A 25,011-nucleotide genomic window follows, 5' to 3' on the forward strand; every position below is an offset into this window, starting at 1 on the left:
AGGGAAGCTGGAACTAAGACAGTATGCCTGAAAAAATTGTGTTAAATAACAAAACAGAGGAAAAAACTAACAAACAATTGTCACAAAACAAAAAATAAAATGCCAGAACAAATACAGAACCTGAAAATGTCTCAACCGGAAACAAAATACAAACCTGACGTGGAAAATGGCAACGACAATGGAAGTGAAAGACAATGACTGAACAGCCTCTTCTGTCGGCGTAGTCATTAAACACCGGTTTCATGATGCGTCTTGTAGGCCGTAAAATGCGTTACATAGTTTTGCAGTGATTCCATTCATTACATCTGAAATACTCACAATTGTTTGAGCGCTAATATACAATCCTGTTCACTTTGTTGCTGTTTAAGTTCTTCACCCAAAGCTTTCCCCAGAAAAATAGATTCAGACCCTTTCCGCCCCCTTTGGGTCAAAACAAACTCTGAGTTCATGATCAAGTGGCAGAATTGTGAAAGTGACCCTCTTGCTCAATAAATCCTCAATGGAAGGGACTTAGACGTGGGGGGGAGGTGGATTCCAAACAAATCCCTGTTTACTGGAACGTGTCCAGCATATTGACGGCGCCGGCCGACAGTGAAAATCTAATCCGGCTTTTTTTTTTTATATTCCAGGGAGACATACGGCGGGGAGGAGCTGTCCAGGATGGATCGGTGAGTTCATGATCTCGGCTCGGTTTGCTGTGCCGGTCGACCTGTCTGCTTTAAGGCGCTTGCGGTCGAAACTCTTTTAGCAGTCTGCGGAGGCTGAGCAACAATCTTGTTGTGGAGGATTAGGAGGTTTTCTTAAATTACAGCTTTTGTGCATGAGAAAGTAAAGAAAATTGCCTAGAATATTGGTAATGGGTACAATTAAATATACATCTATCTATCTCTCTACCTTGGTTATATCCCTTAAGAGGGGTGACCGTTAGCAAGACAAACGCGTACACAAAAACAAGGAAAAAGTAGCAAAAAACACACAAAAAAATTGACCATGGCCAACCAAAATGCCCAAACACCCAAACAAGTCAAGCACCCCGGCACCCAAGTCGGTCATGCTTTCGTCCCTCCAAATGTAACGAGACACAAGAAAGCGGCCATGTCACTCGGGTCAGGGTGACACAACACACTCTTCTTTTCAACAGCAGGGCCCGACAGCTTTCACTGGTTTACCCCTGCTGCATCATACAGGTGCCATGGCCATCCCTTAGAAATATACATACAGCATATAAATATGTTTAAAAAGAAACTGTGTTATATTTGACCATAAGATGTCGTTGTATTGTGTAGTGCAGGGGACTCAAAAATTGTTTACTTGGGTTCGGAGGGAGCTCCTTGTGAACCTGTGCCATTCAGGTTTTCCACAAGAAAAGCTCTAATAAAAACGTTCTATTCTTCTCACATATCTTTTATACAATTTGCTACACAAAATTAGATCTATGAAAAGATAAACATCAAGGATTATTGCGAAAATAAACCGATAATAAATGAAACTATAATTACCATTTGCAATTACGTTTATAAGTAAAATCCTGAACACGAAAACATTTTTCAGCCACATTTATATCGATGGCCATTTTTTTCTAATTTCTAAGGATTTTTGATACATTTAGACTAATTTCTGTAGTGCAATAAAAATATTACACTAAAAGTTGCAAATATGATCTAATATGGCAAAGAGATAAAAAAAACGACAATTGTTTCCATCTTAACAAAATAAACAAAATAGAACCTAAATCAAGTAAAATTTAATGTGATATGGTTCAATATATCTGATTATTTGTGTTATTAACTTTAACATTGATTGTATTAAAGCGACAATAAGTTAAAAAAATGACAAATCAAATCAATTACGATGGAAATTTTCCATAGGATTTGAACATGAATATCAGACACATTTTGGCACTACATATTCGTCAGTTTTTGTAAAGGGACAGTAATATTTAGCGCCTCATAGTGGTAAAAGAAAATTAATCTGTCAAAAAAAGCAATAGTGATTGGAAAAATGAGCTAAATTACACAAAACATACCTTTTCAGAAATGCTCGTAGGTCAAATCATGTCTGTTATTTTACTTAACATGAGCCGCACCTTGAGGTAACTGACATCATTGTCGTCCATCCTGCTGCTAAAGGTAAGGTAAAAGACTAAAAACCTAGTGAAATTTCTGGTAAAAAAGAGAAGAAAAATAGTGTGGTTTGGTCAATTTGAGTCTTAGTAGTTTGTAATATTCTTTGTGCTTTGTAGCACTCGTTTTCTAGTGGGGAAATAATACACACTGCCCCCTTGGGTTACATTCTAGAATCTCAAGTACTTTTTGAAATGACTTATAGAAACATCGGGGTACAGGTACCCTATTTTATGACCAATGGATTTGGACAAAGATTTAATTTCTATCGCAGTGTTAAATAGAACATTCTTAAGATAGGAAAAAATAACGATTAAACGACAACGACCTGAAGCACACGATTAAAAAAATAAATAAAAGTTAGATACTTATTCTATAATTTGTTTTATCAGAAAACAGGCAAACATTGTGACTATTATTAGCCAAAACAAAAAATATAAACTTGCATAAGGAAAAAAAATTGTGCTTTTTATAACAATAATAATACATTGTTCTTCAAAGTGCCTTTCAAGGTTGCTGTACATATCATAACAAAGAACAAGTAATAAGAAAAAAATCCACATTAGAGTTAAAAGGGGCAGTATATGAGGCAGATGATTATGAGGGAAGTCTGAATTTGAAGGTGGACAGGGGGGCAGAATTACAAAGGTCAGGCGGCAATGAGTTCCAGAGCTGGGGGGCAGAGCGGCTGAACGTTCTGCTCCCCATGGAGCTGAGATGGGCTGCGGGTATAGTGAGATGGAGGGAGGAGGATGATCTGAGGGTGCTCACTTTGAGTCTCTATTGTTTGTATACTTCCTTGTACTTTTTAGGTTGACCCACATAAATACAGCGACATCTAGTGGTCAAATAATACACACTCTCCCTTTAACAACCAAATCCATCGATTCATATTTTCAACTTCCATCGACCCCCTTTGCGATTGCAGGTTTTTTTTCTCGTTTCCTCCTGGCACACTTCTGACCATCTGGATCCTGATTTCCAACCCACTTTTGTCAAATCCTTCAAGCAGAGCAAACAAAGATGATTACGATCTTGATCGTCGAAAATAATCATAATTTCTTCTTTAACACCAGGATTGTAGAGGCCCCACGGACCCCCACACCGGAACCAGACTTAAAAAAGTGAGAATCATCTCAATCTAAGCGATGGATCATAACCAGATAGTCTGAATTTATTTTTGTTTGCGCGTTCAAGGCCCTTTGTTTACGTCAAGGAGTATAAGGATACCAGCGCCTTGTCTTCCCATAATGCAATGGGCTCCCTCAATAGGTATGTTTTATTTAAGATATGGATTTGAAATTCTGCTGACAAACGTTTTTGGCTTACCCTTCTTCTTGTATTCTTTTCATTTTCAGCTGGTCCCCATCTTACTCCAGGTAATTATTGCAGCCAAAAAGTGAACTCACGTTGGTATCACTTTTGTAGGGAGTGCTAAAAACTCTTTTGGGAGAGAAAAATTCATCAAGATGCTTAATCGAAATTAAGTTGACAGTCTAACGAAACACAACACTAGAAAAACAAATTGTTGTTGTCATTTATTTTGAATATTCATTACAAATAGTGCAAGGCTTCCTAATTGTTGTGAAAAAAAAACAAATTCTAAATATATATATATACGATTTCAGTATGATCAATCACCAGTAAATGGCAGGAGTTGATTTGAACAAATATTTGTTCACACAACTTCCTAGTGTTTCTTCTTTTATCCAGCAAATGAGAGTATGTAGGCAGCCCCGTATGGCGGGTAGGCGTAGTGAAGCAGTGTTGTGAGTCGCATGATATGGACAAAGAGTAATAGGTGGTTAAGTCTTCAACAGAGTTTATTCCTTTCAAAAAAAGATATCCAAGTCTGATCGTCATCGTCTGGTCAGAAAGGGATGACGTTTCGGTCATGTCCACAGAGGAACACAATGTTTAGCATAGTGTTCTTACAATAAAAAAGAAAGCATGGTTTAGTCATTGTAGGTATCACAAATACAAGAAAAAGGTCAACAAGTTCTGCTTGAAATGCATTCTTTCACAAAATGCTGCTTTACTCAGAAGTTTCCTTGGAAACAAGTATTAAAAAAAACATACTAAACAATAGTAAAAGATGAAAAGAGTTTTTAAAACTAAACTATATCAAAATTTTCTGTAGGCCTTTACAAATGAGTCATAATGGCAAAAATTGGCTGGCACTGACTCTCCTAATTTGAGAAAAACGTCTGGCATTGAATGAGTGAAAAGAGGATGTTTGAAGGTTGTTGAAAAAAAAAGTGTTTTTTTTTGTTTTTGTTTCTGCAGCTCTGTGTCAACTCCCTGCACGTATTGTGGCCAGCTAGTGGGCAGCGATGCCAAGATCACCATCGAGCACCTCAATATCAACTGCCACCCGCATTGTTTCAAGGTACTTTAGCATCCTTTGATTTTTCTCACTCAAAAGAAGTGTTGAAAACTTTTTCCGGCCGATCATTCTTTTAAAGAACATTCGGAGCAGGAAAAAATCGATAACTATGAAGATTTCATACCGGGGTTTGCCTGCCAAGAAGAAGGAAAAAAATCCATCAGCCAGTGACTTCCTGGAGGCCCTGCTGGTTGCTTGGCAACGCTGGGACAGGATTCTGGCGAGCGGCACGTGCCGAGAAATACAAATGTGAAACCCCGTTGCGACACTCGGATACTCGACCGTCAGCTTCGATCCAAATATTCTTTACTTTGGTATTTACTCAGATTTTGGGATAAGGGCTTTGCTGTGTTAATAGCAAGCATTTTTAAGGGCATAACACTCACCGAGGCCCTCTAGGCTCCGTTTTTAACTTAGGAACAAAATATAATTACAGAGATTTCAGTTTAATGACGAACAATTTTGCATGTCCCGATACCCAGTTCTTTGAGTGAGCTGGAAATGGTTTTGAGCTAGTATGTTCCATTTTGCCAAAACTGAGCATCAATATGTTCTTTCAATGCCAAAAAGTCACAAAGTATTCTTTGATACTGAAAAATAGCGTCATCACTTGTAAGCTAAAAGATAGTGTGGTCTTCATTCCTGGAAGTGTCTTTTTCTTGCCGAGAGCATGCCAAAATTTCGCACTTCAGTGCTAAAAAGTAGGAATTCATCTTCTTTTATAGCAAAATATTATTTTTGTTTGCTAAAAGCTAGTGTAGCATATCGTTTTCTATGCTAAAAATAAGTACCTTCTGTGTCGGAACACTAGCGTAATCTTTCTCTACTGAAAGCTAGTGTTTTTGCTAAGCTGAAAGGAACATGTTCTTCTTCTACGCCTAAAATGTGCGTCATTACTTCTACATTAAAAACAAGTGTCATCTTCTTTTATGCTGCAAAACTAGCGTCCTTTTCTTTGCTGAAAGCTAGCCTTGCGTTTTTCTAAGCTGAAAAGTGATATTTTCTTATTCTATGGCTAGAACTCCCACCATCACACCGACTCCAAATACGAGGGTTGTATGCCGATAAACTAGAGGTTCAACTTTGCTGAAAGCAAGCCTTGCGGTTTTCTATGCTGAAAAGTAATAACTGATTTTGGATATCGTCTTACATCAGACAAGTCCAAAGTCCGACCCGGGGGCCAGTTACGGCCTGTGATCAAATTTTTACTGGCCCCTGGCCTTTGTCATTAAGAATTATAGGCCCACCAATAATGTTGACATTTATACAAAAAAGGGTTTTATCATTTCATCAGATGATGGCAGTAACCTTTTAGCCACATTGCCCTTGGTTTTCTGTGAGAATTTCAGCCCACCCTATTCCCGACTGTAAATTAAAAAAAAAAAGAAAGTTGACTGTGAGGGTCGTGGAGTATATTTTCACCAAAATCAAAAACAACTGCGTCTGCCTAATTTACCATAAGACTGTGGCTGTTTTCAAAGAATATAATATCAAGAGGCAGTGCAAGACGAAACATGCTGACTACAAAAAGCTAACTGGAAACGAACACTGTGAAAAGGTGAAGCAACTGGAAGTTGTTTTAATGGCACAGCAGCGCTTTTTACTAGACCCTGCGAGTCAAATAAAAATGCTACAAAAGCGATCTACGAGGTTGCCAAGCACTTCAAACCTTTCATTGGAGGGTAAACATATTAAAGACTGCTCAAAGAATGCCAGGCTGAGTAGTCGGCCCTTACACATTTTCAGTTTACCAAATCAGGCCCGCTTTCTGAAAAGTTTGGACTTACATGAATAAAACCTGGTGCCGTTTTTCTTTGCAGAAAGCAAGTGTTATCCCGAAATATATAACGGGTTCTTTTTCTATGTCAAAAACTTACGCCATCAATTCTTCACTAAAAACAAGTATGTTCTTCATAAATGCCGTAGATCCATCGTCTTCTTCTTTACCGAAAGCTTTCGTTTCTCTATGCCGAAAAGTAACATCTTATTCTTCAATGCCAAAAATTGGCGTTATCGATTCCACACAAAAATGAGTGTAGTCTTCTTTTATGCTGGAAAACTAGCGTTTAGTTTTTAAGCGTTGCCATGCCAATAAGTAGTGTGTTTTTCTTCCTTGCCAAAAGGCAGGTAGTTGCATTGCATGGCTGACGTTGCTATCAGTTAGTTAGTGTGTGTAAAAGGGAAAGTGTGAAGCATATTGTAAAGCGCTTTGGGAGGTTTCAGTGACTTGGAAAGCGCTATATAAATGCAGACCATTTACATCTAAAACACAAACCATCAATTGTACGCAAAAATTAAATATAGTCTCCTTTCTCCTGTAAGTAAATGTTGTGTGTGTGCACGACTGCGATAAGCTGGTGTATGCTGTCAGTCAACAAAGTGGGCAGGTACATCCACCAAAACTAACTGTGAAGCACGACAACAGCTAGTATTTTAGCAGCTCGTTACTGTACATTGAAAAGAAATACATCCATTAAATCTGAAAATTCAGAAGAGCGCAAAGAAATGGTGATCACCGGCAGGTGCTCCGTGGATTGTTATTGTGTCAGGTGGGCACCGTCGGGAGAGAAGGCAATAGCGGTGCCGCAGGTTCGGCCTACCCATGAAATTGATGACCTAGAGCTTCAACTCGTTGGAAACTGTTACATTTGGAACGGTTGTATTTCAACCTGAGGATATCAGATGCGCCCTGCGATTGGCTGGCAACCAGTTCAGGGTGTCCCCTGCCCACTGCCCGATGATTGCTGTGATGGGCTCCAGCACCCCCGAAACCCTACTAAAGATAAGCGGTGCAGCTAATGAGATGAGATATCAGAGGCTAGCGTGTAGCTAGCCAGCCGCTCTATAAATCGCTTTCTTACCCTGAAAGGAAAAGCTCTCCAATTTCGTTGTACTTTTGTAAAACGACAATAAAGACCATTCATTTAACTGGAATTCTGTGTTTTATTTGTAGATCTATAGTTGTTATTTTTTACTGTCATATACTCTCATTTCGAGACAAAATTTGACCCTTGGGAACTTTCCCAAAGGGTCACTGCTACTCTATGGATTTTCATATTTCGCGGAGAGTTTTGGTCCCTATTAACTGCGATTAGCTAGGGATTACTGTATTGACTTTACATAATTTGAAATACTTTTCCCCCCTTCTTTTTCAGTGTGCAAAGTGCTGGAAGCCGATGGGAGACCTCCTGGACAACATGTTCCTCCACGGAGGCAAAGTCCACTGCGAAAACTGCTATGCTGCAACCTTTGATTGATCACATTTGCATTTAAAGTGAGAAGCGGACGCCTTCTGCCCAGTTTGGACGGCTTCAATGCAAGAAGGACGCAAGGTTTAGGGTGAGCCAAGAGACTGTAACCAGCAGTACAAAAAATGACTTCACATTCTCTTCAGGCAGGGCAAACTTTTCACTGACAAAACATGTTTGTGCTTCTTTCTGGAAGAAACTGCACATCAAATACAGTTAAGCCCAAATGTATTTGTCCTGTGACCAAGTTTTAAGTATAAATATTCAATTATTGAATACGTTTTTATATTACTTTCTCTACTTCCTATTCAAAAATGTTTTCAGTAGGAGCACATGGAGTCAGTGTTTCTCATTGTAATTTTTTTAATACCCCTGATTTTAGCTAAGGATCCTTGTACGCTGCAAAAAGATATGTACATACATGATTTCTTATTGGCGGATGCTTCTGCTCATGTTAAGTATTGTTTTACTTATTTTTGAAGTGAATCAAGAACATGTTTAAATCATAGTTTTTAGCCAAATATACTTGAGATGGTATACTGCAAAAATAGCCATGTATGTACTTTTCAATTGACATTTTGTTCTATTTAAGTACTAGTTTTCTTTTGTTAGTGTAATTTTTAAGTACATTAAGAAAGTGTTTTATAGTTTTAGCCAAAGATCTTTGACTGTGTACACTGCAGAAACAAACAAAAATATATTTTCCCGTTGGTGGACAGTTTTACTAATTTACGTATTTCCATTTTTAATTTACTCTAAAATTTAATTAAATTTAATTAAAGAATATATATCCTAGGATATCCAATTTTGTTCAAAAATAGATCTTTCTCTTTGCTGAATAGTTGTGCCCATTTTAAGCATCAATTTTCTTATTTTACAGTATTTAACTACATTTAAATACATATTTTCATAATACTTTAGTTCATTTTAGGTATAATTACTCTTTTTTTCTACAAAAACAAATTATTAAAACTATTTGATAAAAAGAAATACACTATTATTAAAATGCAAAAAAAAAATATTTATAAAATTTCTACTAAAGTTTTGTTTATTTGTACAGCCCCACATCACAAAAAGTCTCAAAGGGCTGCATAGGCCACCATTGTACTTGCAAAAAATATCACCTAACAGAAGCATATAAATACTGAAACGAAGGGGACCATGTACTGAGGCCTGCGGAACGCCAAAGGTAACACTAAACGGCTCAGAGTAGAGATAACAGCTTAGGTCCGGGCCCAACCCAGGCCTACAATGTCGATATTTACGTTCAGGTTCGGGCCACGCTTCTCACTCGTTGACTTTTTTTTTTTTTTTTTAAATAGGAGTGGCAAAATATGAAAAATTAAGCTGTAGTTTCACACACACACACACACATATATATATATATATATATATATATATATATATATATATATATTTATATATATTTCTTCTTTTCTTATCCACAGAGGGTTCACTCAAACAAACTGAGTACACAGATTTACAGTTAAACAAACTCGTCATTATTTATTGTTGATTGGATGGACTTTGAATATCGGATTGAATTGTTGTTTGAAAAAAAAAAAACAATAAATATGATGTTGCTACAGGTACTGAGTACTTGAGTAGTTATTTCAAGTTTTTTTTAAACTTTTTTTCATATGACTACTTTTTACTTCTCCTCGCGTAAAGATTTTGGCTACCCCAAAATGTAAATACTGTACGTTCCTTGCATTCCGAGTGATTTTGCATTTTGCAGATGAGTTGTGCATTTGTCCCTGTTGCAGCAGTGCCTCTTACAGGTCGAGGTTCTTCTAGACTTGATCGTAAAATAAAATAAAAATACTTTAAAGTAAGTTTTGATTGAAAAAAAAAAATCAAACAAACAAGACTTTTGTATTAAATAATGCATTTTACATTCGCCCTTCTTTTGAAATAAAATAATGCTATGAGTTTAGAATTTAAACAGGGGAATCATTGACAAATATGGCCCAAAAGAGAAATAAAAAAACTAATATTAGCTTAGATTTTTTTGCTGTGTAAATAGAAGCTACATGCTAATCTAGAAGATATTTGAAAATTGTTAAGTACCCCTTTAATTGCTTTCATACACCCCCAGTTTACTTGAGAACCACTTTTTCAGAGTAAAAGTCTTTTGTGATTTTTATTTAAATTACACTCTTAAAACTTGGTCGGAGTAGAGAAAATTTGGTTCAAATCAAACTTAAACAGACTACCGGGATAAAATATATTTATTTATTTTTGGCTTAAACATGACTTCTTATAAAATTCCATTCCAAAAACATATTGTTGCTTATTCACAAAATAAAATATTTATCTTGGTATAAAAAAATGTAACAAATGTAGTGTATAAATATAGTGTTTTTGCAAACAACTGAAATATCTGCAAAATAGACATTTTCTTTGCCTTTTTGAGTGCTACATTCCTACTACATTACTATTGTGGTTAAGCCAAATTAAGGCAGTGTGTAATACTTGCTCACGAGTGTAGTCCAGGGGTCTCAAACTCACGGCCTGTGGGTCATTTGTGGCAGTGGGGACAATAGTTTTGGGCCGTCACTGTAATATAAGAGTTTGTTAGTCTGGCCCTCACAATTTTGATATGGATGCTACATCTGTGCTTATTAGTTAGGGGGTGTCTTAAAATTTACACGCTAATTTTTTAAATTGATGTACCTTACAATATGATTGGCTAGCTACTTCCTGGTTTGACCCACCGCAATGCGTACACATCACAGATTATACTTTTTAACGAATTAACTCATTCAATGGACATTTTTTTTGCAAACTGATCGAGAAATACTTGATTTAAACTGAATTGGCTGCCAGGTTGTGGAAGGTGATAGTCAGTGCTGTTGAACTGAAGCTTAAACGAAATAGGATGCTTGCCATTGTTACTTTGGCAAGTTTCTGCTTTTGAAAACCATATGCGTACCAACCTCAGTCAGATCCTGGTTCTGGCGGCCCACCAGGTAAATTGAGTTTGAGACCCCTGGTGCAGTGTCACCCAAAATGAGTGCTACAAAGTACAAGGAAGAATACATACCACTCAATATGACACGAGGGGCAGCGAGGGATGACGTTTCGTGCATGCGCGCAGGAATGCGATCGCCATGCCGAAATAGTGCGATTACGTCACCGGAAACATCGGACGCTAAAATTCATGCATCGTTCATAAATAAATTCAGTGTCTTTGAACTAAACCGGAATTTTGCATGCAAAGGGCCCATGTGTTTATGGAAAGCATTGTTTAGATATTGGAAGTATTACAAATGAAAAAAGCCGTTTTTATCAAAAACTTAGCAATGTTTAACTGTTGTTTAATAATGGTAAAAGCTAGAAACAATATTTTTCGAATGAAAGATGAGGGTTTTAATCTATTTTTTTATATGTCCCACGCTACCTAACTAAATGTAGGCTTTGTAGGACTAAATGTTTTGAAGGCCTTCAAAAATGAGTGGAAATGGCAAAAAATGTCTGGCACCGACTCTTCCCATATAAGAGAAACATTTAGCATTGAATGAGCAGGGTTGGGTAGGGTTACTTTAACTTGATTACTTTCAATTACTTTTGGATTACTCCAATACCAAATATGCTAATAAAAGACAAAATAAACTAAATATGAATACAATTATGACTCACAACACGTGGTAAGCTTTCTCTCCTGGCTTTGATCTCTTTGATCTCCGGCAAAACTAACATAAAATGCGACAGAAACAAAATGAAAATGAATCCATCTTGCCAACATCATTTTTGCCCTTCCATGTGTTCTGTTACTCCCCAAGCCTGCACAAAATTTAGTAATTTTATTCATATTTAGTTTATTTTGTCTTTTATTAGCTATTTGGTATTGGAGTAATCCAAAAGTAATTGAAGTTAAAGTAAACCCACCCAACCCTGTGAATGAGTTAATAAAAACGACTATGAAGCGGAAAATAATACACACTGTACCATTAAGTCCAGCGGCCTCTTTTCTGATTGTCCTCAAACACACTTGGCACACTGGGTTGAAACTTGGCATCACACCATTGCAAACATGGAATGACAATAACAACCCTCCCCCTGCAGAGTAAAATTGCCCCCACTGTTTAAGTTAATGCTCAGCATTTTGACATGATTGAACTCAAAGTAAAATTGAACAAACTGCCCGTGAGGGCAACAGACGTTTTGGGCGCAGGTGCAATATTAAGCCAGCCTTTTTTCAAAAAAGTGTCTGTATTGTGTGGACCGCATCTGGACTCCTGGATGCCCTCCATCCGACGTCGGATTGTTCACGTCCGACATCAGTGTTTGCCTCTCGCTCGGCTCGCGGCGATTCTTTGGATGTGCCTCCAGAGGAGCGCCGGGTCTGATTCGTTGCTCCTTATCAGGGACTCCAGGCCCTCCGCTTGGTCCAGACTATGCCAGTAGTCCTGAGGCCACATTTGCAACCATCTGCAGACACGAGGGTGCTTTAATTATGCGTTGGCATAATAAATGAGGTTATTAAGCAATCATTAAGACTGTCGCAAGGAATAATCTTCTTGAAACCATTGAGCAAAAATAGATTTGCCATGTTTTGCTGCGACCAGCGGTGGCGCTGGTGAGTCAAGAAATATTCAAATGGCTCATTGAGTCAAGTCATGTTTAATTTTGACGCCCTTAATCACAAGGAGTCTCAAAGGGCTGCACAGACCAGACTATTATTACACCATCCCTAGATCTAATTAAGAAAATTAAGAAACCTGAGAAAAAAAAATATTAGGAATGTTACATTACCCAAGTTAGTGGTTGAAACCAGTTTTTCAACTGGTGGGTCAGGACTGAAAAGTGGGTCGCGGATTTGTTTTGAGTGTGCCGTGGCAAAATAAACAAACAAAAAAAAGACGGTCATTTAGACAGTAGATGACAATAATGCCCTGCTCAATCTCTTACTCTTGTTTCATCAATAGGGTGCCATCCCAATTGTATTGTGTGTTTTGTTTCCCTTTTCTGGCATAATAATGTGTCCCAAAACGTTCGTAGTAAATCGCAGTAAAGTGGAAAAAAGTGACAATAATGATTGTGAGGAACAAAGAAATTATTGCAAAATATAAAAATATTGTACTAGTGTACACCATTGAAACACTGCTTGAAAGTACAGTAAATGGTTCAAAAATTATATGGTTTTAGCTTTTATACCAACATATTGCTCTTTGTTATCTACGCACTTAAGGGATTGTCGTTGTTTAGGTACACAATTTCTTAATATTTTGGGTACGAACCTCTTAGTATGGTGGCTATTTTAAAGCGGTCTTAAGGGGTCGCTTATATGCGATGTGGGCTAATATGCAAGTATATAAGGTAAGTAGATTTTTATTTATTTGAAAAAAATAAAAGTTACTATATTATATCATGCATATAAAAGAAAATCTTGAATTACACTGAGGTCTAGGTGATCTTCCTTTACTCCCTGTGTAATTTACTACACCCAAATCGCCACCAACGTTTAAGATGAATAGGCGTAGTGCAACTAAATACAGTTACGGTGACGGAGTCTCAAGTACAGTATACAAAGACCCAGATTTTTTTTTTGTCATGGAGATCTTTTTCCTACTGTATGTTCACGCACGTGAACCGTATTGACAACTACAAAATTAAATACTGAAATCAGGCGGTCGGTTTATTTGCGCATATTTGCTTGTGTGTCATCAGAAGCGAATAGTAGGCAGTGAGTGGTAAGTGGTCGTGGCTAATACAGGAACAATACAATCAACGGGGCAAACGTGAGCATAGAATTGATGGTAAAATTATGCTGAATTTTAGTCTTTTTACTTATATAAATGTTCTTGCAATACACCATGCCTGGTGAGAAAAAGAAAACGTCTTCAAAAGTACCTAGAAGTAGAGGATATATTTGAGTGGTTTGAAGCCCAGCGACAAAATGGATATGGAGTGTCTTAGCAAAGTATTTGTTTAGAAATTCTGAAGATTTCACAAGCACAAGAATATGAACAGGTAACTGCTTCCACAGGTTGGTTCTTTTCTTTCTTTTATTGTGTTGCTAATTTCTAGCAGTTTTAGATGGTCCGTGTCTATGGAATATGGATATAAAGTAATTTGTAACAAACCAGTTACTTTTCGAGTAACGGGCTACTTTATCGTGTAATAGTAGTGCAGTGGTTAGCACATTCACCTAACACACGAAACATTTATTGGCCTGGAGAGGGACGGGTGCCACCAAGCTGTACTTGCCCAAGACACACTACAGGATTGGTGCCCCAATTACCCATGTGGTTAAGGGTTCCAAACACCCACCCACCACTCTCAGTTCAGTAATGACAAATAGACGCCCTTAGTGGTTAAGGGATCCCACCAAGACACCAAGCAATCAGGGGTAACTTAGTTACATTTTAAATAAAGTAACTAGTAACTGTAACTAATTTCTGGTTTTCAGTAACTTGTTCCAACACCGATAAAAAAAAAATGAAAGGTAGACTTTCAAAAGGACTGACCCATCATCAGCAGGCAGATCTTGCACTTCTCCAAACCCCGGGATGGGTAACGGGCACCCCATGTGAGCGTTGGTGGCCATTTTCGCTTTAGGAGGCGAGTTCTTTTCCGGAGCCTTCCTATTGGCTCGTTTAGCGGCCAGTCGTGCGTTTTCCCTGTCGCAAACGTAACACTCAAACCCGTTCAAGTAGTTGGGCTTGCTCATGTCGTTCACTCCCCACTCTCGACTCTCCAGCGCCTCCAGTAGACGGCTGTTTGTAACGCCGCCCGCGGTTTTGAACTCCAAATATTTGGCGTACTCGTCGTCGTTCTCGTCCAGTGACTTGAGGAAATCGGCGAGAACCTTGGGCGAGGGGAAGTCATCCACGACGATTATGGAGCGATTGTTGGGCGCCCAGTCTGCCACGACAGGGGAGCCCCGGTACACGGGGACGCAACCCTGGTGCAGAGGCCTCCAAAGTTTCTCCGTCATATAATCGGCACAACGGCCGTTTTCCAGCGCTAGGTGGAACTTGTAGCGGGCTACGAAGCTCATGAAGGAGGATTCTTCACCTGTGGCTGTGGACGTATCCTCCAGATGTGCCGGCAGAGCTTTGTTGTTCAGACATTTGCCGTAAGAATCCACCTGGGGGGAGATAAAAATACAGCAATCCCTTGGAGTATCGCATCAATGTTTCCAATAGAATTTTGTGAGACGTTGGTTCGATTCGACAACATCGAATTATTTTGGGGCACATTTTAAATTTAAATGCAACGAAATGGTCCATATTTGGAGCAAATTAATAAGGAAGATTTATGATTAATGTGCGCCCTTGTAAAATATTTAAATCATAAATGCACTAATTATGAACGCAATGACACAGCAAACAAGTCACACCTTAAACGCATGGCAAAAGTGACAGGAATTTAATGCAAAAACAATCTGCTAGTCATTTAATTAGACTAAAAATAACTTTTAGCCTTTATATACTCTAAAAATTTAAAGGCAACAACATAAAACCATTGGAGAAATTGCATGTCAACCAATCACAAAAGAAAAAAAGCTTCTCGCAGGGAACCGATCTTCGATTGGTGAAGAACTGACTCCTGACGCTCACTTCAGAGTAGTTACGTTCACGAACTGCACAATCACCGTCCAACTATCATGTTAGATTTCTGTTTTTGTGAAAGTTTTTCACTTCAACTTATAAACAAGCACATGTGAAACTGGAGTGTCATGCCCATTTTCGTTGTCACAATATGTTAACCCATTTTGTAACAATGACAATAAAGGTATATTCTATTCTATGTTTTTTTTAATACTGTGGAATCAGATTGTGTTTTGCGTGTAGGAAAAGAGTGCACATTAAAATCTACCGCTTTTTAATGTTGGAAGGTTAGAATGTATGACTACAGTTAAGGCCCATGTCCACCAAAGTGTTTTCCTGCTTTGAGTGAATTTTTCTAATTGCTTGCAATGGTAGTGCCGCGTTTTTGTGTTCTGTTGAAACGCTGGCATTGCGACGAAGTTCCTGGCAGGTTTTCCAGATACAGGAAGTAGAAAAATAAATATGAGATTATGTGTGCATTACCTGAATGTACTTCATGAGTTCTCTGACATATCTGTCTCTGTCAGAAGGTACGTCGCAGTGAGACTGCATATAGAGCACGGGGGCCAAGCCTTCCCGCCTCAGACGGTTCTTCTCGGCCAGGGATACGGCGACGGGCTCCAGCAGATAGCTCAGGGACGGCAGCCACTGCAGGGTCAGAGGGTAGTCCGACTCCCGGCGGAAGGTGGCCGTGTAATTAAACATCCTGATGCCCGGCCCGTGCGACAGAATGTAGTTGTTCATGGGGGACTCTTCGTGGAACAGCGCCCACGTCTGATGGGGGAGACGAGGGAGCGGCGCTTCGTAGGCTCGGAAGTCTGTCCCGTAGAAGATGATGGACGAAGTCCTTTTGTACAGTTGGACCTTAAAAACAAACAATCAATCAATTATAGAGTCTTTGGAGGGTCACACGACTTTTTACATTGCTGCCATATTGGATTAAAAACAGTGAGACTGACTTGAGGAGTCTGTTTCAATAATGGTAAACCTTTGTGCTGTTTATGGATGTGGGCAGCGGGGGAATCGAGAAAAGAAAACTTTTTATAGTTTGCTTATTTTCTATCATCTGTGATCACAAATAATTTTATGAAACAAGAGAGCTTTCGATCAGACGGTGAGAAAAATGGCTCTAAAACATTGCTCGAAATATCAAAGAAAGCAACCTCAAGCTCACCTGAGTTTGCTCAGATCGCTTTGTATCAGGTAGGTACATATTGATGAATAATAAGTGGGATACTCCTAAATTAAAGGAGCTGGATGGAATTTGGAATGTTTTGCTCGTGCTTGCCACCTCTGGCTCGTGTTATCATTGCAACATCAGTCAATCTCCTTCATAATGCACATACACGTACGTGCATTTCTCAGACGCACTTGAATAAACATATTCTAGTCAGGCTTTTTTCTTACTTTAAATATTCCCACTCTACACTAACAAATAGAAACAAAATAACACCGCGGGCATGAGCATGATGTCATTCTACACCACTCCCCCTGTTCAATTATTCTTCCTACCTCATGTATTTCGCACCGAACCGCTTTGCTAATAATAAGATAAAAGCAGATAGTTGCGATGGGGGAAAAAAAAAGCTCAGTTGGGCATTGTTAACACATACTTAATAGAGAAAATATTTATATTTCCACTTCTTTAAGGACACCTTAAATAATGCACCATACCTTTAAGTTACCATAAATTTCGGACTACACAGCACACTTGATTAAAAGCCACAAGCTCAGATTCAGGCCTAGGCCAGGCCACCAGGCTTTGCTCCAGAGGGCGCCTCCGGTAACCCCAATCGGGTCGAGGGAAATCGTGTCCAATGTTTGCAAACATAAGGGGAATAAGGCCCGGGGACGCCCCAGGGGCCAAACAAGGACATGCTGGAAAGAATATTGGTATAGGCTAGCCTGGGAACAATTCAGGATCCCATTGGATAGGTTAGACAAAGTGGCTTGGAGGTCTGGGCTTCCCTGCTGAGGCTGCTGCCCCAACATGATCCCGGACAAGCAGAAGATAATGGATGGCTTTTGCCTTAATGGCTCTGGGTTTACAGGCTTGGTCAGTGGTTTATGATATCTGGGTATGCAATTTGAAGTAAAACACGAGGGTCCAATAACAATTTGTCATACCTTTCTAGTTTTAAAAACATATTGTGCGTGGATCCATTAATGGTTGCATATTTGCTTGTAATCCGATTTGTCGACCGCTTAAATAGTCAGATGAACCTCAGAAGACTTCATTGACAGTAGATAAGAATATATATATATATATATATATATATATATATATATATTTAAAACTCTTATTGAGGATCATTGCTACCTTGCGGTTACTCGTGGCCAGGCAGGACGATGTGGCACAATCGATTCGTTCGCTATCCCCAGGGAAATGTGGAAATAAGCCTCCGCTCCACCACAAGATGATGGGCAGCTCCTTAGTGCTACGTCTGTCTTGGTTGCCAGGCCCACGATATGAGTTCACTTGGGCAAACTCCATGTCTGCAAGAGCGCTCTGGGGCTCGAAATGTCCTCGATCTGACGCATCGTAGGAAGTCATCATAGGCTGATCGTCAGGGAAGGACGCAAAGGAGACCCACACCCAGCACAGGATGCCAAACACACCGAAGCACACACAGGACACTAGCCTGCATCTCCCTGCCATCTGACAAAAGTGAAAAAATACATATTAGTTAATAAATCAAAGCTCAGAACGAACACAATCTTTAAACTTCCCTCCGTGTTAATTCTTTAACGTGGTAATACGAAAGTAAGTGTTAAACTTCAATTCTAAAATGAACAAAGTCCATAACACATGAGTAAAAAAATAAGAAACGAACGAGTACCTTTGTTACCGCAGCAAAAACATTGAAGTCCTTTTTCACCCCAAATTCACAATTTTATTTATATGGTTATCTTAAAAAATATATATTGCCAATGTAGCATGATAGCATCGAAAGATGCTGATAGCAGACGGAGGAAGAAACACAACATCCGGATTCTTCTTCTTGTTTTCGATCTTTACCGGTCGGAGGCAGAAGAGTGCTATACTGCCATCTATATTTCTACACTCGTAATACAATCTGTACTGAAAAGTACAGTATTATCAAATAAAATAAATGATTTATATCAGACTTTTCTAGCACAAAAGTGATTTAAAAACAATCCAATGCACAATATGTAAATAAAATACCACGCTTTCCTCCACCCAACAACCCCAAACGGCTCTTACGCTATACCGATATGCAATTCTTTACTTAGTTCATATTTGATTTTAACTTAGGTAACTCGGTATTGCATGAAAAGGAAAATCACACACCTCAATGTGACATTTATGTAATACTGGAAATAAACGAAGGTTGTGTTTATGGGTGCTTGTCAGGAAGTGGGCATAGTATTTTGCTCAATTTAGACATTTTTCCCAGCTAAGATATTTGAAGAGGTTGGATCATATTTTGCATTAGAATTAGAATTGTATTTATTGTCATTGAAATTAACATCTTGAACCTCGTTTACAACGAGATTAGATGTGGAACTCCAGAATAAACATCTAATAAAGACCAATATTATTGAATCTATGCATGGGTACACGAGGGGGGTCGTGAGTGGGAATTTTCTAATACAAGTATATTTATCCATCCATCCATCCATTATCTGCGCCGCTTATCCTCAGTAGGGTCGCGGGGGTGCTGGAGCCCATCCCAGCTATCTCCGGGCAGTGGGCAGGGGACACCCTGAACTGGTTGCCAGCCAATCGCAGGGCACACAGGGACAGACAACTCGCTCGCTCATTCACACCTAGAGACAATTTGGACCGGCCAATTCACCTGAAATGCATGTTTTTGGAATGTGGGAGGAAACCAGAGTGCCCAGGGCGAACCCACGCAAGCACGGGGAGAACATACAAACTCCGCACAGGAAGTCCGGTAGCTGGATTTGAACCCATGACTTCAGAACTGTGCTGCACAAGCGCTAACCACTGCGCCGCCGTGCTGCCAGAGTATATTTATTTTTCCTATTAATACACAAAAACAAAAATAATTACCAGAAAACTCGGAAAAGTTACTATAATAGTGAATGTAAAATACAAACAAACACAAAGTAAAGGGAGTTTTAAATTTTTTTCTAGCATTCTGTATCTAATTTTTTATGAGTAAATAATACATATTTAATAAAGCTGTTCTATTTTTTAATACATGAGTCAAAGTATTTTAATTATATGTTTGATTATTTTCTACGGAGTTTTTAATACTTTATTAAATGTATTTACTACGATGTTGTGCATGGGTGTCAACTTAAAATATTGACGTTTTTTTAACATTTACCGTACAATTATTCCATTGATGAAAAGGAACGTAAGGAGTTTGTAGTTGGAAGTTTACAAATATTTATATACTCGATGAATAAACTAATTTTTAAAAAAACAGGTAAAGTCAAAACAATAGTTAATGTCCAATTAATACAAATTCAAAGTCAAGTAAAGTCACATTTATTCGTATAGCCCTCAATGTCTCAAAGGACTGCACAGGCCACGATTACACCATCCCCCGAAAATGTCTTGCTCTCGCATTTTGTATGTAATTATTTATGACTAAATAATACATATTTAATGATAATTTTCGAATAGGCCTACCTAGGTTAAATATATTTTATTGATATGTTTGACTGTTTACTATGGACAATTTAACATTTTTTTTAACTGTGTCATTAAGTATGAGTTCACTCAATTAAAAATTAAGATGTAAAACGTAGATTAGGTTACCGTTTCACACACACACACAAAAAAAGATAATTTTCTGAAATTTAAACAAAATGGGAATATTATATCGATGAAAGAGGAATTGGAAAGGTTTTAGGACCCAGCAATTTATAGTCAGGCGCAACTGCGCCTACCCAATGGGGACAGCCGCCCACTAAACGTCACAATAATCAATCTCATCCCTGTTTAGGGGACCCTGGGCGACTGCAATACATAAACAACCTAAAACAGGTAAGTAATCACGTTATTAATAGCGTCTGTATCGACAGGTCACACTGCATAAATTACCACGTTTAGTTTTTGGTTCCATAAGCGTTTTCGAACTATTCGCAGCTACTCATGCTAAGCTGTTAACATGTTAGCATGAGCAGCTGGAATGTCAACAAGCCGACGACGGCAGCCGGCTAGCTTGCTAATTTAGTTAGGAAAGAGCTTTTTTTAATACGCTTTTTGGATTTAATGTGAGTTTCACGGGGCAGTTAAGTCGCAATGGTTCCGAATTGTTTGGTGCGACCACAAAAACACTTATTCATGAGGTCAACATGATTAGACATTTAATAGCATTCTAGCCGTAGGCTCCTTTTGACAGGCTGGCACATGTCTGCGCATGCGCAGTGGTAGTTCCAACAGTCATTTTGTTGACACTGGTTCATGCTCATGGACACAATAATCCGATGACGAAATCGAAGGCGTGCAAATAACAAGTTTGTACTGCATTGCAAGAACACAAGTTCACACAACACTTCGAATTTGTAAGACTACTACGATATATTAAAGGTAAAAAAACTTTTTTTTCGGGGGTATCTAATTTCCTTTGGTTTATATCGGGGTCACTGACCATTTCGAAGCAGTGACACACTTTTTTTAGTTTCTGATATGTTCAAAATAATGTACCATGTCACTACTATTGTGTTGCTACGTTATCATATGATATCTTATAATTAGGGTTTGAATTGGCTGTCAACAACTAAAACATCTGTCTTGTATAAGTGATTTACTTGGGCTAATTTCAAAAAGTATTTTGTAATACTTGTATAGACATTTAGAGATGCTAATCATGTAAATTGTTTCTTACATCAGTAAAGAAAATCACAATGACTTATCAAGGGCACGATATAGGAATCTACTCAGGTGTTCCTTGCCGAGATGCATTTGAGGCTGGTGCACGCAGGCACCACGTTGATGGCCTCTATATTTTTTACTACTTTTTTTGAGATTGCTGTATATGGAACATAGTAATATATTCGAAAATATAATATATTAGAGGTAAGATCTTGGCCCCGGGTCCAAACCTGGTCCGAAATTCGGGTGGGTTCGGGCTTGAAATGTCAGTTGGCAAGATAAGATCGGTCAAACAATTTTTTTAAAAACATTTTATTTCCCATACCAAAATTGTTAAATGAAATGATCAAAAAACACATAAAATATGGAGAACATATATACGTTGACCAGTATCTTTTCTCCCCCTCCCCCCAAAAATAAATAAAAAACTAATGTAAATTCCTCGATAAAAGTTCCTAACCGTGCAAAAAAAGTCTTCCAAATCCAGGCAACACTGTTTAAGAAATTACACATTAGTCAGCTAATGGAATGCTATTTGATCGAATTTTGTATGTGAGAATTATTCATTTTGCTGTTTATTGCAGTTTTTTATTACATAAATGTATATAATATAAAAAAATATATTTCCGTCCATTTAGAATAGAATTGTTTATTTTCATTTTTCAGTACACAGTTTACAGGATTAGAGGTGGCACTCCAGGATAACCATGTAATAAAAGGCATAAAGGTATAAACTAGATAAAAAGAACATTGAATAGATAGGCAATATTTTCAAGATATTAGTCATAGACTGTCTTAAATTATATGCACAGCTGAAAATAGTACAATGACACTAAGCGGCAACAATGTGCAAATGTAAGAGTTCATCAATATGAACATACATTTTTTCTACACACGTTTGTAAAGTTTTGTGTGCGAATTTAGAGTGGTGAGAACTCTGGGGAAGAATTTACTATTGAGATAATATCCAATGGAACATTTAGACTGGTTCCAAATGCTTCCTGTTGTTTCCTTTAACTTTGCACTTAGGTGGACTCAGTTCAAAATATATATTTTTTTATCTTCCTAGGATGAATTGAGCCCCTATCTTGTCGCGACCCAGCGAGGAGGGCTGTGCACCATGAGCGGCAAGAGCCTCCTGCTAAAGGTGATCCTCCTCGGTGACGGAGGAGTAGGCAAGTCGTCCCTGATGAACCGCTATGTGACGGACCGCTTCGACTCGCAGTCCTTCCACACCATCGGCGTGGAGTTCCTCAACCGGGACCTGGAAGTGGACGGCCGCCTGGTCACCCTCCAGATCTGGGACACGGCCGGCCAGGAGCGCTTCAAGTCCCTGCGCACGCCCTTCTACCGAGGCGCCGACTGCTGCCTGCTCACCTTCGCCGTGGACGACTTGCAGAGCTTCCAAAACCTCTCCGGCTGGAAGAAAGAGTTTGCCTTTTACTCGGACGTCAAAGATCCCGAGCGCTTCCCTTTCGTGGTGCTGGGCAACAAAGTGGACGTGGGGCGGAGGGAAGTGGGCGCAGACGAAGCGCGGGCCTGGTGCGAAGAGAGCGGCTGCTGCCCGTACTTCGAGACCAGCGCCAAAGACGACACTAACGTGGCAGCCGCGTTCGAGGCAGCTGTGAGGGAAGTCCTGGCCTCCGAAGATCACGCCGACCACTCACTTCTCAGCGGAACCATCGATCTCCACGGAAACCGCAAAATATCACGCGGGTCGTGCTGCTGACCAGTTTGGAAGGCTCAATTGGACTCGCCAGATGTGTGCTCATGGCACTCGGGTGCGATTCTTTGGCCGAGATGCAGCAGAGGCCGGTGTTCTTTATTGACGCTGATAAGATGTAATCTGAGGGCGAGCGGTGTCAAGGGTGCGGCCGCTATCAAAAAGGGCTGAATGATTGCCCTAGGCAAGGTACAGGCACGCGCCAATGCTCATCTTCTCAGCTTCTAGTAATGGTGGCACTTAACCCTGCATTCATCTGCTTGCACTGATTTTATTACCGGGATGCTTACGAAAATAATTGCAATGGAACCTCCTCAGTTGAACACATTCAGTTATAGGACGCGAGTAGATTTGCAAGTGTTTTTGTTTCTTGTCACTATCACTGGGCAAAACAAAATACTGTTCAGTAACAGTATGTATGCAATTACTTTTGATTCATACTAAAGGGGCAGTGTGTATTATCTCACCACCAGATGTCATTGTCTGGTGTAGTGCAGGGGTCTCCGACGTAGTGCCCCATAAAAATACCTAAGTAACAGGCTCTGGGTAACGGTAATTTTCCTGGAAATTTGACTTTTAATTGGCGAGATGTTTTTGTGGATGACAGAGCCTATTTTAACTCAACTTCTGATAATGTCAACCTGGTATATACATAACATGATAAGTTATTTCAGAAATGCATATCGAACTAGGTGCCCTTTGCGCGAAATCGTAACAAAAGTAGTGCTCAGCTTGAAAAAGGTTGGAGACCTCTGGTGTTTTCCAACCAAAAATGAGTGCCAGAAACCAGATGGAGGAGTATAAACTATGGAGACTCAAGGTGAACAAAACGCACCATTTTACTTCTCATTGTTTTGCCCTGTTTTTTTTTTAGTTTTTAGGGTACCTGTAAGAGCAAGATGGCAGACAATGATGTCAGCTGCTTCTAAATGAGGCTCATGTTGTGTAGAATAAATGCAAATTTCTCGACCCACGGGTATTTAAAAAAATCATACATTCATTTGATAATGTAGTTTTGTGTACTATTTAAAACAATATTGTTTTCTTATTAGTTTTTTTTTTAATCCCCAGGAGGAGCGAAATAATACGTTATGTCCCTTTAAATATTTTATTAGTAATTTTAGCAGGAAAACGATGGAGCTTATTAACACCGAGTTTGGTATTATTTAATTTAATGTTGAGTTCATAACCTGATTCTGGTTGGGTAAAAAAACATCCTATAGTGTTGTAACTTATTGCAATAAAATATTACTTTAATCATGAATTATTTTATTCAAGCAGCTCTGTGTAAAAAAATGGTGCTAAATTTCTTCACAGTATCCTTTATGAATGATGGTTTACACACAAAACATCTTCCAATCATCAGATTAGTGATATACACAACAAAAACATTTTTTTGAAATTATTTAGATTAATTCTTAAAAACAGAAAACTATATATTTTAAAGAACTAGTAGAATAAAAACAAGAATATCCATCCATCCAGCCAATATCTGCTTATCCTAAGTAGGGTCGCGGGGACGCTGGAGCCCATCCCAGCTTCCTCGGGTAGTAGGCAGGGGACACCATAAACAGGTTGCCAGTCAGTCACAGAAAACAAGAATATTTTGCCTGGAAATTTTTTTTTTCCATGACCTATTTTATTTTTATTTTTTTTAAAAACTGATAATTTGCAGTTTACATGCTTCTGCCATTAAATGTTATTGGCCACATGTGGCAGCAGTAATTTTAAATTGTTCTTTTTATAAAAAGTATTTTTGAAAATTGAAAACGAATGCATTTAATTGTTACAATTCCGTCTTTGGTGGAACAAAAATCAATTATTTTTTGCTTATTAGTGAAGGTATCATGGTAAAAAAAAAATCATAAGTCCAAATTGAACCGCTTTATGTGTTTGACTGCAGAGGTTCTTTTTGTATTTTGGTCCAGAGGAATTCATAACTGTTAGGAGGTACGCCGTGTTTTCACAAGCAGGAAAATGCTAGCAATAGCAGGGAAGTCCTTTACTGTATTTCACTTATTTGTCGTTGTATTTTACTTACTGTATTTTGTTCAAGACAAACCCTAAAGATGCCAGCTATTTAGTAGCCGGTTTAGAGTCTTTCTTACTGTATTTTAAGTTAACTAATTTTATGTGCTATGTTTTGTGCAGTAGCAT

At 38.7% G+C, this 25,011-nt stretch overlaps 3 protein-coding genes across 15 annotated transcripts in view; 2 read left to right on the top strand and 1 right to left on the bottom strand.

Moving 5' to 3' along the window:
• znf185 (zinc finger protein 185 with LIM domain) overlaps positions 1-9,349 on the top strand; it is a 47,803-nt gene extending 38,454 nt beyond the window's left edge. For all 13 annotated transcript variants that reach the window (XM_088343396.1, XM_088343397.1, XM_088343398.1 and 10 more), the window contains 6 exons: positions 630-668; positions 3,200-3,247; positions 3,321-3,395; positions 3,482-3,502; positions 4,410-4,512; positions 7,665-9,349. In XM_088343396.1, coding sequence (XP_088199522.1) covers positions 630-668; positions 3,200-3,247; positions 3,321-3,395; positions 3,482-3,502; positions 4,410-4,512; positions 7,665-7,766 — 388 coding nt within the window. In that variant the 3' untranslated portion in view covers positions 7,767-9,349. The remainder of the gene's footprint in view (positions 1-629; positions 669-3,199; positions 3,248-3,320; positions 3,396-3,481; positions 3,503-4,409; positions 4,513-7,664) is intronic.
• Positions 9,350-11,673: 2,324 nt separating this feature from the next.
• On the bottom strand, positions 11,674-18,309 carry pofut4 (protein O-fucosyltransferase 4). The gene is made up of 5 exons (XM_088343407.1): positions 18,157-18,309; positions 17,637-17,975; positions 15,800-16,180; positions 14,231-14,853; positions 11,674-12,191 (listed from the first exon to the last, which is right to left on the bottom strand). Exons 2-5 carry the CDS (start codon positions 17,973-17,975, stop codon positions 12,041-12,043), a joined length of 1,494 nt encoding a protein of 497 aa, XP_088199533.1. The 5' UTR covers positions 18,157-18,309; the 3' UTR covers positions 11,674-12,040.
• A 1,912-nt stretch (positions 18,310-20,221) lies between these two features.
• rab9b (RAB9B, member RAS oncogene family) lies at positions 20,222-23,393 on the top strand. The gene is made up of 2 exons (XM_088343408.1): positions 20,222-20,300; positions 22,201-23,393. Exon 2 carries the CDS (start codon positions 22,252-22,254, stop codon positions 22,858-22,860), a length of 609 nt encoding a protein of 202 aa, XP_088199534.1. The 5' UTR covers positions 20,222-20,300; positions 22,201-22,251; the 3' UTR covers positions 22,861-23,393.
• The last annotated feature ends 1,618 nt before the right edge of the window (positions 23,394-25,011 follow it).

This window comes from Urocampus carinirostris, chromosome 9 (genome assembly GCF_059441175.1).
Source record: "Urocampus carinirostris isolate Australia breed hairy pipefish chromosome 9, RoL_Ucar_1.0, whole genome shotgun sequence".
Lineage (NCBI taxonomy): Eukaryota > Metazoa > Chordata > Actinopteri > Syngnathiformes > Syngnathidae > Urocampus > Urocampus carinirostris.